At 37.8% G+C, this 19925-nt stretch overlaps 1 protein-coding gene across 2 annotated transcripts in view; it reads right to left on the bottom strand.

Annotated features, from left to right (window-relative positions):
* ARNT (aryl hydrocarbon receptor nuclear translocator) overlaps nucleotides 1–19925 on the bottom strand; it is a 66783-nt gene that overhangs the window by 18879 nt on the left and 27979 nt on the right. Inside the window, exons 2-8 of one of the 2 annotated variants that reach the window (XM_019956119.2) lie at nucleotides 18592–18703; nucleotides 15164–15208; nucleotides 10441–10485; nucleotides 7717–7761; nucleotides 5355–5568; nucleotides 1791–2004; nucleotides 494–596 (exon numbers count right to left, since the gene is read on the bottom strand). In XM_019956119.2, the coding sequence (XP_019811678.2) occupies nucleotides 494–596; nucleotides 1791–2004; nucleotides 5355–5568; nucleotides 7717–7761; nucleotides 10441–10485; nucleotides 15164–15208; nucleotides 18592–18703 (778 nt within the window). The remainder of the gene's footprint in view (nucleotides 1–493; nucleotides 597–1790; nucleotides 2005–5354; nucleotides 5569–7716; nucleotides 7762–10440; nucleotides 10486–15163; nucleotides 15209–18591; nucleotides 18704–19925) is intronic. The other variant, XM_070785735.1, reaches the window with a different exon arrangement.

The following is a 19925-nucleotide window of genomic DNA, read 5'->3' as shown; positions in this document are numbered from 1 at the left end:
CTAAAATGTACAGTATATAATTTATAAATGTTAACTATTAAGTGAAAGGAATCAGAAAGTCTACTGAAGGGAAGAGAGGGGGGAAGAAGTAGCCTGAGTACATGGACGTTGTCTTGGAATACACCAGGAAAAAAATATAGATACTGGCATCCAACTAGTATGCATTAAAATAAAATCCTGAATCAAACATGGGAAGTCAATTTCTTTGTGTCATTTTTTTTTAAATCAGCAAAATAGTAACCTTGAATTCTACTCTACAGGGCAGTTGTGGAAAATGAGATGACACGTAAAGCACCTACCTATCATAAGAAGAGTTCAGGAAATACTGGTTTGCTTATCACGTTATTTTGTGTTATGACTAAATCGGGTCTTGAGAGTTAAATTTAATCTACCTGGAGCTTAGACTTAAAAGTTTAACTCCTCTGACCAGAAATTAAACCCTCAGCTCTGAATTCTTCCTATGACAAGTCACAATCCTCATCCTGACACTCACCTCATACGGCAAATAAATGATCTCCTTGAGCCCATACACATCCTCATGGAAGACTGCTGACCTTCCTTTTTCACTGTTCCAGTCTTCAGATCCAGGATACGCCCTGTAAAGGATGTGAAGGAGAGTCTGGAGTACATTCTTGTGTGCAGAGAAGAGGGGGAGAGATACTGGAGGCCAAGCTAAGTAAATAGCCTATCCACACTCTTCAATCTCCTTGCTTATAACAGAATAAGCCAAGTATGAGATGGATTTTTTCCAAGTCTAAAACACCTCGATTCCCATCAATGAATCTTACGCTTTAGTTCAAAGGCAGCACTGGAAATAGCTTTGTGCAAGGCAAGGGAGGACAGGAGCAGAAGTAGGTAGAGCTGGCAAAAAAGAGCAAGGTTATATTCTTGGGACTGATTATTTTTATACACATGCATGCATGTACGCACACACACACACACACAAACACACACACACAGAGTGAATGTCATTGGTTTAAAAACAAATAATTTTATATGCTATAGAAAAACGCATCTGTCTCATGCTAAAATTGTCCCTCCTATATCATATAGAAACCAAATGGGAATGTTTGAGAAGAACTAGGAAAATGAAATCCATAAAAACATAAAAGAAGGGAAAGCTAAATACCAACATTAATATGACCATAACGGATTTGATTTCAATTACCAGCTTTAATCTGCTTCCACATTAAAATTTTTTCCAGATTGCTTAGAAGCAGATGTGACTTATTTCCTTCAGCCAAACTCTGGCAAAAGGACTAAATAACATTAAACAGAGGCAGCTGGGGGGGAGGGGACAAAAACAAGACAGAAAAATAGTGCAGATACAAACAAACAAAAAACAACTGAACAATAACCATTCCCCTCTAAAATAAAAATCTATCATCACAGAACCAAGTACAAAGTCAAAGCCAAGCACAACTTGGTAGAAAAAATACCCAGTAATTACCCATACAAATGAGACATAAACATGGGTAATTTAATTCTTTTAAAATGACAAGGGAGGTGGTGGTATTGTAGGTTTGGCCTTTATGGTGTATTTACACTAATATTAGGATTAAAGTAAAATTTTATATAAACACTGTCACTAATGAAACATTTTCTAGGGATGAGTTACAAAATATATTACTTGCATGTGGATAAAAAGAACAGATTATATTCATGAAAGAAGAAAATTCTAAAAGTTTTGCCAGATACAATGGGAAAATTTAAGCGTTAAAATACCTCTTCTATCTCAGAAAAAAAGAAGAAAGGACTTGCTATTCATTTCCCATCTATGTAACTCATACCTGTCAGCGCATTTTCTGAAGTGGAAAGCTGCTCACGAAGTTTGTCCACATCATCTGGGTGCACCTGATCATACAGCGTGCTACCAAACCACTCAGACTGTGGTTGGTTCAAAACTGGGGTCACTGAGTCAGAGACATATACCACCCGGCCTGTCTCACATGAGACAATAAACAGAAAGCCGTCTGCTGCCTCCAGGATCAAATGTTTCAGTTCCTGCCCAAGGAAGAGAAATACAAGTTAATACTGAACTCTCTTGAAAAACACAAATATTACTATGGAAAGAAGGAAGACCCTTCAGATCATATGTATCTTTCCATAAACAACGGTGGCCTTCTGTTTGACCCACAGGCACAGCTTTGTACCTTAAATATAATCACCTTCACTGACAAGGTAGCTTTTTCCAATAGGTAGCTATCAATGTGTGTATGTCACTATCCACCTCCCTCCTCTTTACCTCAGATCTCAAAACAGGTAATAAAAATGCTTACCATTAACAAAAATTAAGTTCTTGATCTCACCCTCTCTGGTCTCTTAGGAAGCTCTACAAATATTCATATTCTCTTTCCCCTCAAATCTTAAACATGATCAAGTTTTCTTAATTCTATACAAAACTTCCCTCAACTCTGCCCAACTCATCTTCCAGGGCCAAGCTTAAATTAAGAGTAATGTTATACTCACCGGCTCTACTGTCTTACTTTTCATGTATTTCTCAGCCCATCTGCAATCTTCACTCTCAACCACTACATCTTTTTTTAGCAGGTTACTATTAATCATGTATTCCTAACTGCCAACTCAAGTGCTCTTTCCCGAGTCTGGACACAACGTCACTACAGATCTGACAGTGTTGTTCATTCTATCCTTTAAAATTTATTTCTGCCTAGCTTCTATGACACCATTCTCGAACTTTTACTTCCTTTTCAAATGTCTGTTGTCTGCTTCAAGCTCCTTTTCCTCTGTTCAGGTGCGGGCATTTCCAACATTCTATCTTAAGTTCTCTCCTCTATTTATTCCATACTCTCTCTCAGAGAAATCATATCCACTTCTCCACTACGAAATGATACCCAAGTCTACATTTCTAGACTTGCCTAAAATCTACTAAGCATCTCCAAATAGACATTCTATCAGCAATTCAATTTCAACATCTCGAAACCCAGCATTATTTCCCTCTTCAAAAACTATCCTCTGTGCTCTTCCAGCACTCTCTTTCTTGACTAACAATATCCCCTTCCTCTCAGGGTATAGGTCTAAAAAATCTAACTAATCTCTCACACTCCAGTGATAACCCAGCTTATCAATTCTATTTTTGAATGCAACGCCACTTAGTTATCTCATGCCAAGACTAATGGTCTCCCAGCTTTCACTCTTTTCAGTCCATCCTCAAAATGCTACCACATTTCTTATAGCTACCCATTGCCTAAAAATTAAAATCTAAGTTATTTAACATAACACTTAAATATTCCTTCATCAGGTACCATCCTATCTTCCCATTATCATCTCCCAGGGCATGGTAAACTGATTCTCCTTGAATAACCTGATTATTCTCACAGGGCTTTTAATCAAGCTATTTCCAATATTTACAACACTATTCCCCTACTCTTCGTTTTCCATATTTACATTTCTACAAGACTTATTATTGCACCTCTGATATGGATTGGATTCTGTGTTTATATCATGATTTATTTATTTACACATGTTTTTTACCTGTGACTACCTCTTACCACAGAGAAGGCAATGGCACCCCACTCCAGTACTCCTGCCTGGAAAATCCCATGGATGGAGGAGCCTGGAAGGCTGCGGTCCATGGGGTCGCTGAGGGTCAGACACGACTGAGCGACTTTACTTTCACTTTTCACTTTCATGCATTGGAGAAGGAAATGGCAACCCACTCCAGTGTTCTTGCCTGGAGAATCCCAGGGATGGGGGAGCCTGGTGGGCTGCCGTCTATGGGGTCGCACAGAGTCGGACACGACTGAAGCGACTTAGCAGCAGCAACCTCTTACCATTCTTTACATTTCTAACAGCACAAAGTACCTGGTTAGCTCACAAAAAGTGCCTAACTGGAAACTGTTGAATCAATATCTGTATGTATTCTGTTAGTACCAACTGATTAGCTATTTCAATGTACATATATATATAATCTGTGCTATATGTGCTTTCATATAGACCATCCTATTTGGAAAAATTTTACTGCTTTCTTCTAAACCACATTCCTTCCTTCTGATCCTCTGAATAAAAGTATGGCTGCTGCTGCTGCTGCTAAGTCACTTCAGTCGTGTCCGACTCTGTGCGACCCCATAGACGGCAGCCCACCAGGCTCCCCCGTCCCTGGGATTCTCCAGGCAAGAACACTGGAGTGGGTTGCCATTTCCTTCTCCAATGCATGAAAGTGAAAAGTGAAAGTTAAGCCGCTCAGTCATGTCAGAGTCTTCGAGACCCCATGGACTCAGCCCACCAGGCTCCTCCGCCCATGGGATTTTCCAGGCAAGAGTACTGGAAAAAGGATGGCATTACAGGTCAATTTTTTCTTCCTTGTACTTCCCGTATTTTCTGAAATTTTCTGCAATAAATAAGTGATACTTTTAACAATCAAAACAGAACATGGCTACCTTATACTCTTTGAAGTCTCTGCTGACTGTTCTCACTCAGGCCTAGCCGCTCTATTTACTTTAGCCATCCAGCTAGTACATATGTATTTGTGTGCGTCTGTGTGCTCAGTCTATCAGTTGTGTCAGACTCTTTGCAGCCCTATGAACTGTAGCCCGCCAGCTCCTCTGTTCATGGGACTTCCCAGGCAGAAATACTAGAGAAGGTTACCATTTCTCCTCCAGGGGATCTTCCCCCCAGGGAGGGAACCCATGTCTTCTGCATTGCAGGTGGATTCTTTACCACTGAGCCATGAGGGAAGTCAACACATATATTTAATCCTATATAAATTGTTAATAAGTTCTTTAAAGGCATTTCTTCCCATACTCATTTTTCACTTATGTGTGTATCCTGCTACTCACATATTCATATTCAAACCGAGTTTCTGAAAAGCTGGAAATGTTTCTACCTTCTATTTCTCTCATAGTGCATCGAATGTAACAGAGCGTATCTCTAAGCAACAACAACTGCCTGTTAAATTCCTTTCATCACTAAAACTGGAAGCTGCTTCAAGAAAAAGAAATATATTACTTTCATCTTCTATAACCCTAAAGCCAAGGAAAAGGACTGGTTCTTTGGGGATGAACACAGTCATCCCCAAGATTCCACTGTTCTTCTACCCTGAAGACTGGATTCATGAGTAAAGTTCTAAAATACCTGTAAGCGTGCTAAATAGTTTTCACAATTCTTCTCTACTTCTGTTTCAAAGCTAATAAATGGTATAGTCAGGGATCAAAACTCACTTTCCTATGACCTGAATATTTCCTTCAGAGCTGAATTCCTATCCTTTAAAGAATCTACAGATTCAGCTCTGCTCTGACTCCCAATATAACACACACTTCACGATTATGGGCATCTACCCCCAAAAGATCAAAACTTTCAAAAAATTCTAGACCCCCTCATGTGTGCTTCCCAGAGACCTGATCAGTGAGGAAAGACGGCTTGTAGGTGCCGTCGGTGGACGTGTTGCCAGTTCCTCTCAAGGACTTCATGTGAGAAACTGCCATGCGTAAGATGGTTAGCTTGTCTGGTTTCCGAGCCAGGGCGCTACAGGTGGGTACCATGTCTGACAGTTCTGTTATGTAGGCTGTCATCTTGTTCCGTCGTCGCCGTTCAATCTCACTGTGGTTTTCCCTGCATGGAAAGAGAGAGAGAGAAGCCCCATCCAGGTGGTCATATCTGGCCACTTGGGAGCAGATAGAGTGATATGGATACCAAGTGAGCTGCTGAAGAAATGCGGTACTTAGATTTAGTAGTGCTTAAGTCTCTGATGTTAAAGTCTGCCAAGCTTCTCATGCAGAGCAAGCATGGAATAGAAACTAACGAGGTAGACAAGAGTACAAGCAGATACCAGCAAATCTCTCTAACTCCTGGAAACTTCCCTTCCTGTGTAAATTACCACTCCCTCAGAACAAAAAGTGTTTTAAGAAATGACAATCTTAAAAAATGTTGATTTTATTCACTTAAGTTCCTCAGCTTGGCTGATTTCTTATTTACCAATTCAACTTTTTAAAGGCTGAAAACATAGAACGACCAATTTTTTCCAACAGAAGTATGTTGCTCAACAGTTGATACAAGAATTGATTAATATAGACTCCCTTGATCTATAAAATATTGTTTGTTCTAAGTATCTCTCTTATTCTCAACACTAGGAGGCAGAACTGGAAGTTCTACTTGTCCCCCTAATGGACAAGGCCCTAGCTTCTCTATCTGGGTGTGGTGCCAGTACACTGAGCTCAAGAGATTTATAAGATGCCATTTACTAGAAGTCCCTTATGATGCCCAATTTGGGACAAAGTGAACTGGAGAACAGGATGCTTAAGAACAGACAATCTGGATCTCACCAGGGAGAGCAGAACACATCTCCAATACTGACTTTCTCAAAATCAGGGTAACTGCTGCTGCTAAGTCACTTCAGTCGTGTCTGACTCTGTGCGACCCCACAGACGGCAGCCCACCAGGCTCCCCCGTCCCTGGGATTCTCCAGGCAAGAACACTGGAGTAGGTTGCCATTTCCTTCTCCAATGCATGAAAGTGAAAAGTGAAGTCACTCAGTCGTGTCCGACTCTTCACGACCCCATGGACTGCAGCCTTACCAAGCTCCTCCGTCCATGGGATTTTCCAGGCGAGAGTACTGGAGTGGGTTGCCATTGCCTTCTCCACAATCAGGGTAAAATTACTGCTAAAAGTATAATTCAGTATTTTTCAAATTGGATTTCTGAAAAGCCTAACAGTTCCTCAGTATCTTTCATAGGAATGCTTCAAGGAGAGACTCAAACAACATGCTGCATTCCTATTTCTGTTTTGAGCAGCTTTGCTTTATCTTTTTTACGGACTTCTATTACCACTAAAGATTCTATCCGAACAAAAGTTCTCTGCCAAAACAAAAAAAAAGAAAACAATGAATCTAACTTAAATCTCTTTTTTATGATTAGAGCAAACTAATGTCCAGTAGTTAACCGACTTTTCCAAGGGCGGCCCCCATTCCCAATGAATGCAACGTTCTTCCCACCATACCACACGTTTTATGAAACGTGAAAGTGTTAGCAGGCATAAGTTAAACTGGCAGCAAAATGAGACTGTGACCCAGCTGAAAGAGATAACAATAGGTCTCACAGCGTAGGTCCATATTTAGTTACTCTGCCTGGGAAACATAAAATTCTACTCTTAAACATAAAGCACCCATTTCCTTGTATCTGACAGGTTTCTGACACTGAAATCCAGAAGACTGATCTTTTAAATAGCCACATCAAGGCTGCTAAGCTTTTCTAAGAAACCACAAGATTCACTCACCAAAGCCACACCAGTACTGCTGTGACAAAGTAATCTAGGCTGTGAGTGTACCCAGGAAAATAAAGGTGAGCTTTCTAGAAGGGTGTGGAGTAAATACTGAGGCCTAAAGACTAGGAACTAATTGCAAATACAGATATATTTATTGGCTTTCTGATAAAAGAGCATTTTCCTGCTGAAGTATCGACTGGCACAGCTGCACTGTTTCTAAAAGCTTTTTATTCTGCGAAATTTAGTGTGCTAAGATAAAGATAAAGAGAAAAATCTATAAAACTAATAGCAATTTCTTAAATTCTTAACTTCCCTCAACTCACCCACTTTCTGGTGGGGGAAGCCAAAGTTCCTATTATATACAAACTTCTAAAAATCTTGTCCTCTCTTGACACAAAGAAAAACATGAAGAGAAAGGAGAAGAAAAGAGCAGAAATAAGAAAAAGGATAGAAAAAGCAGCAGCATCCACTTCATCGTGCTAAAAGATACCATTTTCCTACCTGGCGAGTCTCTCCTTATCCGCAGAGCTCTGCTCATCATCCGACCTAAAAACAGAATTAATGAACTAAGCTAAACGTAAAATAAAAAGAAGGAAGGAAGGAAGGGGGTGGGGAGAAGGAAGGAAGGGGGGAAGAAGGGAGGAAGGAAGAAAAGGGGGAAGGAAAGAAGGAAGGGGAGAAAGGGAAAAAGGAAAGAGGGAGGAGAAAGGGGGGAAAGGAAGGGAAGAAAATAACAGAAAAAAACAGATGCAGAGAAGAGGGGGAAATGGAAATATAGACAAGAACCTTGCCTGTACTCGACAAAACCATCTGTCAGAATAAAGGAAAACTAACTTACAGGACAAAGGTCAACATAAAAGCAAGTCCAATATTCATTATAAATGAACATAATCTGAGCAGAGAAAGCCAATTATCTCTTTAGAAACCAAGCAGACATACTATCTGAATAAGAATGAAACAAGGGGTACCATTTTCACATACTGCTTCCAATCTGGAAAGAAAGTAATATTCACATATGCTATTTCTACATTGAAAAATAAAAAAATCAAACAGTAAATCATGTCAAGAAAGTCAAACAAGTGATCACAAACACAATCTCTCAATAACACACATACAGCACACATGTGCTCACAGACAAAATAACCAACCAGGTTTCCCTGGAGAATTATATAACTAAAACTAAGAGCTAGGTATCTAGTATATCCCCTATCAATGATTTGATCTTGAAGTGGTATATTTCTCTTCTGTCGCTTTCCCATTTCTCTGCAATAAAGCCATAACGTTGCTGGATCCTAGATCAACTCCCTCTTCCCTGGAGGGGGCTACAAAGGATTACCACTAAATTTCTCTGAATAACTGAAATACTATGAGGGTTTGTGGCAAGTTGGTAGTTGGTATTGGTAGTTCAGTTTATCAGTAATCAATTCCATCTTAAATATATATATAAGTATGTGTATATAAAGATATTAAGAATAGATTAAGCAAAAATATCTAAGTATGATATATTGACAGGCTGAAAAACCAGCTATTAAAAAATGACAACTACAATGATTTTATCAATACACAGGGAAATTTCTAGAAAATGGTCAGCAGGGGGGAAAAAAGAGACAAAAAAATAACACAGTAATGACAAGAATCACCTGAGAACTTATGCATATTGACAAGAGAAAGAAAAAAAAGGTGATATTAAGTAAAGTTTCATATTCACTGGGTTATTGTAATTCCTTAACAAACTACAAATATTTTTTCAAAAAGTTGGGAAAATTCACTTCATCTTTTGAAGACACTCCACTGAATCCCAAACGAGAATATTTGAGGTGAACTAGCTTAACAAATCTTAAAGAAATGAGTTCTGGGAATTCCCTGGCAGTCCAGCAGTTAGCATGCCACACATTCACTGCTGAAGGTACCAGTTCAATCCCTGGTCATGGAACTAAGATCACACAAAGAAATGAGCTCTGTTGTTTGCAAGTTAAATATCTAAAATTACTATTACTACTCCTACCAATACAGATCCATAATCCCTTATTTACTTCAGTATTTCCAAATAAAATACAGAATGTATAAAAATTCACATTAAGCAAGGCAAATGAAGACTAAAACAGTTCAGGTCATGTTTTCATAGCTTTCTGGAATTTCAGTCAAGAGACTGTGAAACCCATACCACCACTATTATTTGACGACTTCACTTTCTAATGCAGTTTTTTAAAAACTACTGCCCAAATATCTACTATTAACTTCACATTTGAGAGATGATTCACAGCCTAAAGTGTTCGTATCTACTTCAGATTTGAAGTAACTACAAATTCTTCAGAAACCTTTAAATCTGCTCCTTTTCTATTGCCACTGCCACCACTCTAGCCCAGGCCCTCATGATTTTATCACTGTCTTATTGTTTCAACGGTCTCCCATTTACCTTCTTGACTACAGTGCTTCTCTCTAATGAGTCCTATATAAAGCTACTAGAGAAAAATTCATATGCATTTTATATTAATACATTATCATTTCATTCAAAGCTTATGATGGCATCTCACTGCTTCAGAGTAGTTTAAAACTACTCTGATTGATATTGCTTAGCCCTTGACATCAATGGTTCTCAACGTATGGGCCCCAGACCAGCAGCATCAGCAATGAATAAGTAGTAATTGCTTAGTTAAGCAGTGGATTTTGCATGATTCACTTTTCTGATGTGGTTGCAAATTCAATTTTTAAAAAACAAATAATTTACTGCTTAACAATATACAGAATAAATGTTCTAAGAATAAACCAATATCTGAGTTGAGAGGATTTGTTTAATATAAACCAAAGTGTTTTTCATGCTCTAGACAGGTAACTTAAATGTATTTCAATAAAAACTGCACTCTTTGTGTAAATTGTTTCTTTGCTGTCATCTTTAAAAGAATAAAATCATCTGTAGAGATTTTGTAGATCCACTTAATAATAAATGCAACCAAGAAATTAAATATTGTTTGTGTTTCTGTGGACACCCAGCAAGCACAATGTGTAGCTATTTATCACATATATAAAAACACTGTTTAAGTATACCATTAGTTTGGTGCCATAAGTCTGAAGCCATGTTACCTGACCATAAACAACAACTGTAATACTAATTTTCACCAGTTGAGACTGGGCAGAGAAATTAACTCTCATTGAGAGAAAATTAAAACTGAGAATTTTTAAATTGCCTGGTCCCACAACAAGGACCAAGATGCTCTACTACATTACCTGGCAAACCGCTCCTTATCATTAGACATCTGATCATCATCACACCTGAAGGAGAAAAAAAAAGATTAATCCAAGGCATTACACTTGTTATATCTATTTCATTCTGAAAGGAGAACCAGAAAGGGGTAAAAATATTCAGCAAAAAAAGCCAACTGAAAAGGCAGCACAAAGCAATAGAGATAATATCATCTCACAGAACTTAAAAATCCATGATTATTATTTGTCTGTTTTCTAATGTCTCCTTTACTCTTACTTACCAAACATTCCAAAAAAAGATGTTGAGCTCATGAGGGCACAGCTGACTGCCCTGTCAATACCTCCCTGAAGTTAGAGATAGTTTTGTTTTTCTTAAATTACGTCAAAAACCATGTAACATCAAATTTGCCATCATAACCAGGTTTAAGTGTATGGCTCAGTAGCACTAATTATATTCACACTGGTGTACAAAGTATCTCTAGAACTTTTTCACACTGAAAAACAAACTCTACAGCTACTGAACACCATCTTCTCATTCTCTGTCCCCATCCCACCCCCAGCTCTTGACAACCACCACTCTACTTTGTCTCTCTGATTTTGACACTTTACAGCCTCACATAACTGAAATCATACAGTATTTATCTTTTTTTGACAGGCTTATTTCATTTAGTATAATGCCCTCAAGGTTCATCCATGTTAGGTAGTATGTGACAGAATTTCCTTCTTTTTTAAGGCCGAGTAATATTCCATTTGTGAGTGGATATGTGGGGTGCTTCCACCTCTCAGTTACTGTGAAAAATGGAGCAGTGAACATGAGTGTACAAATATCTCTAAGATCTTGCTTTCAATTCTTTTGGATATATAACCAGAAGTGGCACTGCTGGATCATATAATATTTCTGTTTTTAATGTTTCAAGGAACCTCTGTACTGTTTTCCAAAGTGGCCAGACCATTTTACATTCCTACCAACAGCGCCCAAGAATTCCAATTCCTCCATATCCTTACCAGTGCTTGCTATTTTCTGGATTTTTTGATGGTACCATTCTAATGGCCTACTCATTGTAGTTTTGATTTGCATTTCTCTAAATGATTAGTAATGTTCAGTGTCTCTCCATATGATTTTTGGCCATTTGTGTATGTTCTTTGGAGAAATGCCTATTCAAATCCTTTGCTCATTTAAGCAGGTTGTTTTTTTGTTACAGGAGTTCTGCAAGTATCAATCAGATATACGATTGGCAAATATTTTCTTTCATTCCATATGTTACCTTTCCACTGTGCTTCCTTTGATGTGCAGAAGTTTCTAAAAGTCTTAAATTTTGATTTAAACAATGAACGATATCTCTTTGATTAAGAAAACACAATCCATTCATTTCAAGAACGTCTACTTAACAAGCTGATGCATCCTGTTTGCTACTACAGAAATCACAAAGGAGGATGTGTTGAAGAAGGTAAACCTAACTATGAAAATACCACTCTCTTCTCCGGATGGTCTAAATTTTCCTCTTCTCACTGCTATAGGACGTAACAAAAATCCATCAGCTTTGGGCAGAAAGAGCCTTTGTGAGACAGGTAAGACACAAAATTTTCAGTTAAACCAGTTATTTGTATTACAGCCCAAATTTATACTTCACAGGCTATATAAATCCTCAACTAATTTGACCCCAAAATTTTTCTTTGAAAATAACTGGAGAGGTGTAGTGGAATTTCAGCTCAAGGACAAATTTTTGTTTCTAAGACACAAAATATACTATAAATCACACGCTACAAACTCTTAATGAAAAAAGAGACCTATAATTTACATATTAACTTTGAATCTCAAGAATGTATCTTCCAGGTCCTTGCTACTCAAAGTGTGGTTAGTGGACCAGAAGCAGCAGCATCACTTAGGAATCTGTAAAAATGCAGAATCTTGGGCACTATCCGAGACCTAACAAATTATAATCTTCATCTTGTCAAGAACCCGTTGGTGGATTTGTACCTGCATTTCTTTGAGTTTGAGAAGGATTATTTTAGTACTAGCAACTCTGATATTGTATATAGAATTTCAAATCCTTCATATTCTTAAAAATTATTTCATAGTGTTGTCTGGAGAATATAAGAAAATGACACTTGAAACAAAGTGATGAAAAGAGGTAATACATTACAACTTGGATCCACCAAGGAGACTGATTTAATCCACCAAGTATTCACCAAGTATTAAGCTGATTTACAGATTTACAGATACAATGCAAGTAAGACTTTCACTCCCAGACCAAAGTGGAAAATTCCAATTAAAAAAATGTACTGGGAATTCCTGTTTAGGACTCCATATTCCCACTGCCTGGGGCATGGTTCAATCCCTGGTTGAGGAACTAAGATCCTGCAAGCCATGAGGCCAGAAAAAAAAAAAGTTCTGATGATCAAGTAAAAAAAATTTGGTGATGACTCTCCTGGGCATGCATAATGACCTATTTGGTAAGATCAATTATGAATACTTTTCTTTAAGGTTGGGGAAAGGACAAATCAACCTTTTAAAATTTGTGTGTAGTTTGTGACTACCAGATTTTGTGGAATGGAAGCAATGACTCAGGGCTAGAGCTAAATGACAGTAATAAATAAGACTAGTGATTACCTCTATCCCATTCATATACACATCTACTACTACTATTATATTTATTATTATAATTAGGAATTTCTAATTGGAGGAATGTACACTGGAACTGTGTGGAAAAAGTCTATTCTTGCATAGAAACTGAAATCTTTTCCCCTCTTTACATTTGCTGACACTCATTAACGTTCAAGACCTCTCTTGGAAAATGGTTTTCTCCAATATTTTACAACTATTTCTTTATGATAGCCAAGTCACAGTTATTGTTTTCGAGAATACCTGGCAGTGTTCCACAGCTGGGCAGAAGCTAAACACATGAGCTTTAAATACTGCAAAAACAATAATAATAGATAGACAAATGTCACTGACTCAACTAAGCACTATAAAACTAAACAATGGCAAGCAATTTACAATATGGGCATCTTCTGTATAAAAACAAAAAATGAGGAGACAATGACTGTATATGCACACATATACGTGCATTTAAATACACTTACATATGCACCGAATATTCGTGGAAGGATACTTAATAAACTGGAAACTATAGTCTCAGGAGAAGGATTCTGAAGGTATAAAGTGAAATGAAGATATACTTTCATTACATATAACCTTGCACTGTTTAACAATTTTGTGATAAAGTATGTCCATATTTCGGAGAAGGCAATGGCACCCCACTCCAGTACTCTTGCCCGGAAAATCCCATGGACGGAGGAGCCTGGTGGGCTGCAGTCCATGGGGTCACTAAGAGTCAAACACGACTGAGCAACTTCACTTTACTTTTCACTTTCATGCATTGGAGAAGGAAATGGCAACCCAATCCAGTGTTCTTGCCTGGAGAATCCCGGGGACGGCGGAGCCTGGTGGGCTGCTGTCTATGGGGTCGCACAGAGTCGGACACGACTGAAGCGACTTACCAGCAGCATGTTCATATTTCTTTTAAGAACTTAGTTCAAATAATAAAATCCAGAAACTCACATAGTAAAATAAATTTTTTAAAGAACAGGGTTCCTTTATTTATTTTTCAAATATGTGTTACTCTGCAATGCAGGCATTACCTAGGTAGCATTTTCAACTTTGAAAAGAAAAAAAAGGCAGGGTGCAGTCAAGGTTATCTTCCATTCTTTGACTCTTATTGCTTTCCTGACTTAAAAACAAAGCAAAGTAAGGACTTCCCTGGTGGTCCAATGGTTAAGACGCCATGCTCCCAATGCAAGGGGCCTGAGTTCGATCCCTGGTTAGGCAACTAGGTCCCACATGATGAACTAAAGATCCAACATGTAGCAACGAAGATCCTGCATGCTGCTAAAACCCAACACAGCACCAACCCCACCGCCCAAAAAAAACTCCACAAAGCCAAGTAACTGGTCTTAAACAAGAATAGAAATTTCCTTTCTCTGAAAGTACTCCTTCATCAATATATTAAAAAGTTCATTTTCAGTTCTCTAGAAGGTTCAGTACTACAAGGATACAAATTCCAATTCCTGCTCTGTAGGAGAAATCAATGAGTATCACAGGGCAACATTAGAACATTAATGACTTGCCAACTAATTACTCCTTGCAGTATTCACCACCTGGTGCAGCCCACTCCCACACTGAGTCAGAACTTGGACATACGACTTGCTTTGGCCAATGGGACAACAGCAAATGTCAATACAAAGCAGATGCTTGATATTAATAAGCACCTGGACTGAGACTTGCCCTTTGTATTACAGCCATCACCATGTAAAGAAACTCATATCTGCCCTCTTTAAGGATAAACGACCACCAAAAAAAAGGAGAGAGAGAGAGAGATACCCAGCATTATCATCTGAGTCCAGTTCCCAGATGACAAGGCAACTGAATGCAGTCTTAAGAATGAGCCTAGGCAAGATCAGCAGAAAAACCAATCGACAGAATTGTAAGAAATAATATATCATTGTTATTAAGCCACACAACTATAGGTAACTGATACAGAGGGTCTTGTAAATTCTATACCCTCTTCTCATTGAGCACTTTCCTCTGGAGTTATTACCAGAATGCTTGGAAATTGTATGGGGTATAACAGGAAATTTTAGTTTTAGGATGAAGGACTCTCCTTAGGTCTAAAGACAAAAATATGAGTCATAAAGATAATTAACTAATTTTAATATCAGAAATCCAGATAAAGTTTTACGATCTTACCTCAAAAATTTACTGTTCCCTTCTCCATCATCATCAAAATCCAATCTGAGGAAAGTCAACAAAAAATATTATAAGCCTACTGATAATGCAGAATATTAACAAAATTAAAATTCTAAACCCACAATCTATCTGAACACCCACTCAGAAGGAAGAAGGAAAAGAGGAAGTGGACATAAGCAAAGATATACTTACTACCTCTTCCTGTTGAACCAAACTGGGCAAAGAAATTGGTCAATCAAAAATGAGTACCAGACTTCCCTAGTGGTCCAGTGGTTAAGAATCTGCCTGCCAATGCAGGGGACACAAGTTTGATCTTTGGTCTGGGAAAACCCCACATGCCGCAGGGCAACCAAGCTCATGTGCCACAACTACTGAGCCCGTGCACATAAGCCCAAGCCCTGCAACAAGAGAAGCCACCACAATGAGAAACCCAAAATCGCAACTAGAGAGTAGCCTCTGCTCTCCACAGCTAGAGAAAGCCCGTGCACAGCAACAAAAACCCAGCACGGCCAAAAATAAACGATAAACAAGTAAATAAATAATTTTTTTCTTTAAAAAGAGTGTGCCTACTGCTACCTTTATTTTCCTAGGGTAGCAATCCACCTTTGTCAAAGTTTTACATCAGAGTACAACCTCACAAAAGGAGCAGGAATCTACTCAAAAAGGACAAGGAAAACATTAGTATGAGTAATTCATGTCTTTAATTTTCATTTCTATAGTCTATCCTAGGCTATGTTACCAGCTCTCTGAAATATCTCTCAAAACAGGGAAGTGATTTAAGACCTCTGAAGGTTGGGTTTTTGTTTGGCCACACTGCGCAGCTTGTGGAAACTTAGTTCCCAGGTAGAACCAAATATGAGCCTTCAGTTGTGAAACGGAGAAGGCAATGGCACCCCACTCCAGTACTCTTGCCTGGAAAATCCCATGGGCAGAGGAGCCTGGTGGGTGCAGTCCATGGGGTCTAAGAGTCCGCTAAGTCCGCTAAGAGTCGGAGACGACTGAGCAACGTCACTTTCACTTTTCACTTTCATGCATTGGAGAAGGAAATGGCAACCCACTCCACTGTTCTTGCCTGGAGAATCCCAGGGACGGGGGAGCCTGGTGGGCTGCCGTCTATGGGGTCGCACAGAGTCAGACACGACTGCTAAGCGACTTAGCAGCAGCAGCAGCAGCTGTGAAAGCGCAGAATTTTAACCAATGAACCACCAGAGAATTCCCTGAAGGTTGTTAAATAATGTTTCTTTCCTTCATTCATCCAATGAACATGTAATACATGCTACATTCCAGATACTGTACTAGATGAGTTGAAAACAAAAGATTTGCCCTCAAAGGCTTCTTCTCCTAGACAAATATAAATACACAAGTGAAAATGAGAAAGCATCATATGAGGAGCACAATCAATAAGCTATAGATGTGTAGTGAAAAAAGAGGTGACTTTCATTTCAAGGGATTAGGCAAGATTATAGGTAATGAGATAGGCAATCTCCTATTAATCTGTATACTAAACTAAAATGTAACTCATGTTACCACCTTAACCCAGTGATCTTGGCATCTCCATTAGAGCGATAACCTGATATTATAGACCTCTAAATGGATTATGAAGTACATAGTATCAATCCTGAAAGTGTCCATTTTTCTTACATGTCAAAATCAGCCTACTGACCCAATAACTTCATTTCTAAGACTCTATCCTAAAGAAACAACTCAGAAAAAATTTATGTACAAAGATACTCATTAAGCATTACAATATAATAGTATATCTTCAAAATTGTTTAAATGTCCCAAAATAGAAATTAAGTACATCCTTCTATGTAGCTATTTTAAAATTATGTTTCTATACAATATGTAACAGGTATGGGAAAAAGAGTTATTTTATACAATTAGATCAAAAGACTAGACTACATAAACCAATATAATTATATGATTATAACTGCACATAAAGAATTAAGTAATTATGCAAAAAAACTAATGGGAGATGAATTTGGGTAGTAAGATGATTGCTTTACTAGTCTTCTAACTTTCTACATTTTCTAATATTTCTTTAAAAAAAAGTTATTATTTCTTTTAATATATTTTCCTCATTACCAATATTACAAACACTTCAGAAAATTTAGAAATAATTAAAAACAAAAGAAAAAATAAATCACCCATAATCCCATCATCCAGACTAACTGATAAATATCCTTTCAGCTTTTTGGCTATGCATATGTGTTATATACATATTTATTTCTGATAGGAGTTGATACATTACATACACTGTAACCTCTTTTCTCAATATATTATGAACATTTTTCTGTACTGATACATATTTGCCACTTCTAATAGCTGTACACTTTCAATATAACTTTCTCAGCCAATCTCAATTTTGATATTAATATTGATTCTGATTCTAATTGTTAAGATTATATATAATCTTAATACTGTGTTTCAGGGAGTAGACTCTAAAGCTAATCTCTCAAGGTTTACACTATAGATCCTCTACTTACTAGCTTTAAAACCTTGGGTAAATTACTTATTCACCCTATGCCTCAGTAAACTAAATGCTTCTTGGAGACATAGCAAGCTTTAATTCTGTTATTCTGTTACCATCTGAATGCAGAGAACACTCCTGCATTACTACAGGTAGGAGGAAACTTAAAGACTAGGTGTAACATTACCTACAGAATTTTTTAAAACAAAAGAAAGAAAAAAACAGAAAATATAAAGTAGGTAAAATACTACCCATTCTCCCAGGCCTTTCTAAAACAATCTCTTTTCTGAAGCCTTTCCCAACCTCTACCAACCAATGGTGATATTTCCGTACAGTGAAATACACAGCACTGTATTTGTTCTTTTCTTAGCAAACCTGGTGTATTCTATCTTGAATTACATTTATGTGTGTGATGATTATCCCTTTAAGAACATAAGCAACTTAGAGACAAGGACCGTGCCTTATTTACCTTTGTATTCTAGGAGCAATCACACAATGCCTTACACTAATTAGGCATTTAAAAAATAATTCTGGAACCAAATGGACTCCGGATTCCCAAAGAGGCAACATATCAATAACTTAAAGGAAAAATATTCTAGATTTCAGCATTCTCTAAATTCAGGAAAGTAAAAACCCTACCAAAAAGATTCTGAGAATGGAGATACAAAGCTTAATGAAAGCAACGAAATTTTCTCAGCAACAGTGAAATATCTGGGCTTAGCTACAGTCCTTTACCTTGCAGATTTTTGGTTTAAGAAAAAATAAAACTGCCTCTAAGCAACTTAGATAAAAACATCAATTCCACACAAAGAAAAATCCAGGGACTAAAGAAAGTTATCTGAAAGGAGTGTAAAATGCAGCCAAAAGAAGCAAGAGGATTAGGAAAAGGGGTTTAGTAACTAACAAAATTAGGCAGCTTAAAGGAGAAGCATTCATGACACACTACACTCAAACTTACCCTGGTCGCCGCTTAATAGCCCTCTGGACGATGGCTCCTCCACCTTGAATCCCAGGCCCAGGGTTTCCAGAGGCAATGGCTGGACCCAGAGGTGGTACATCTGATGTCATTTCTGTCAGACAAAAACAGAAATACAGATTTTAGAACGATTGCCCTTGTTTATCATAATCATCACTATCAAACTAGCTAGAAGAAAGGTTGAAGCTATGGATGATATCTCAGTAGTTTGCTAGAAAACTCAAATGCTCATTCTAGATTGCTTTTCTTGAATTCTTACTCTGGAAAAAGATTTCTCTACTTCAGTTTCCCCAACTTTATACAGTTTGGAAGAGGTGGCACTATATTCTGCAGCTTCCACTTCTAAAAGCTTGTAAAGTGACACTAATCTAAAAGACACAAATTGGTTTACATATTTCATTCATGCAACAGATATATATAACTTAGCTCCTCTGATTTACTTAGAAAATGCAGAACAACCTGAAAATTAAAAATCACCTAAAGTCCAATATTCAAAAATACTTAGAGTAAAACTCTAAGTCCTTTGTTATGGCTCCTCTTTTTAATCCTTCCTCTCTCCTATCAATTCAATCTCATACCCCAGAAGCAATCATTTTTAACACCTGAGTTCAGTTTATCTCTTATTTTTCCCCTCAGATTATATACAACTATCTCTCTGATCAAAAATGGGCACATTTGATTACAGTGGGTTTGTTGAAGACGACCACTGGCCTTTAGGGACTAACCTTACGTGAGAGTCCACGAGACAGGCCAAAAATGTTGTATACAAAGATTCTTGATATTTTTGGACAAATCTCTGAACATGTAGCATACAGAAAGTATACAGAACAGATTACAAATGAGAAGCTGGGTATGGGTAAAGTGAAACCAGATATTAAAAGAAAAAAATTAAGAGCAACTTCAGGGTGGCCAAGTAGAAGAGGTATTTCTCCAGGCTGAAAATGATCTAAGTCTGGAGAGAAAAATGATGCAATGGAATGGAAACATGGGGAGCCGTTAGTGCAAGAGTCTCCTGCCAACCAACAGATATGGCCATCATTAAATGACATGTGTGTTGATGGGGGAGGAGGCATTTTTCCTAATAAAAAAAGAATCCTGATCTGCAAGTTGCTTTTAGCATTTAAATACGTATCAAAGATATCCATACACACACACACACACACACACACACACACACACACACACTCAAGACAGATGCCTCATCCCTTTTCATAACCTCACAGTGTAAGAATATATCATATCTTATTCAACCATTCCCCAAGTTGACTAACATTTATGTTGTTTCTATTTACTATTACTAATTATCTACTATTACA

Source organism: Bos indicus, chromosome 3 (genome assembly GCF_029378745.1).
Source record: "Bos indicus isolate NIAB-ARS_2022 breed Sahiwal x Tharparkar chromosome 3, NIAB-ARS_B.indTharparkar_mat_pri_1.0, whole genome shotgun sequence".
NCBI lineage: Eukaryota > Metazoa > Chordata > Mammalia > Artiodactyla > Bovidae > Bos > Bos indicus.
This window is presented reverse-complemented; position numbering and strand designations above follow the sequence as displayed.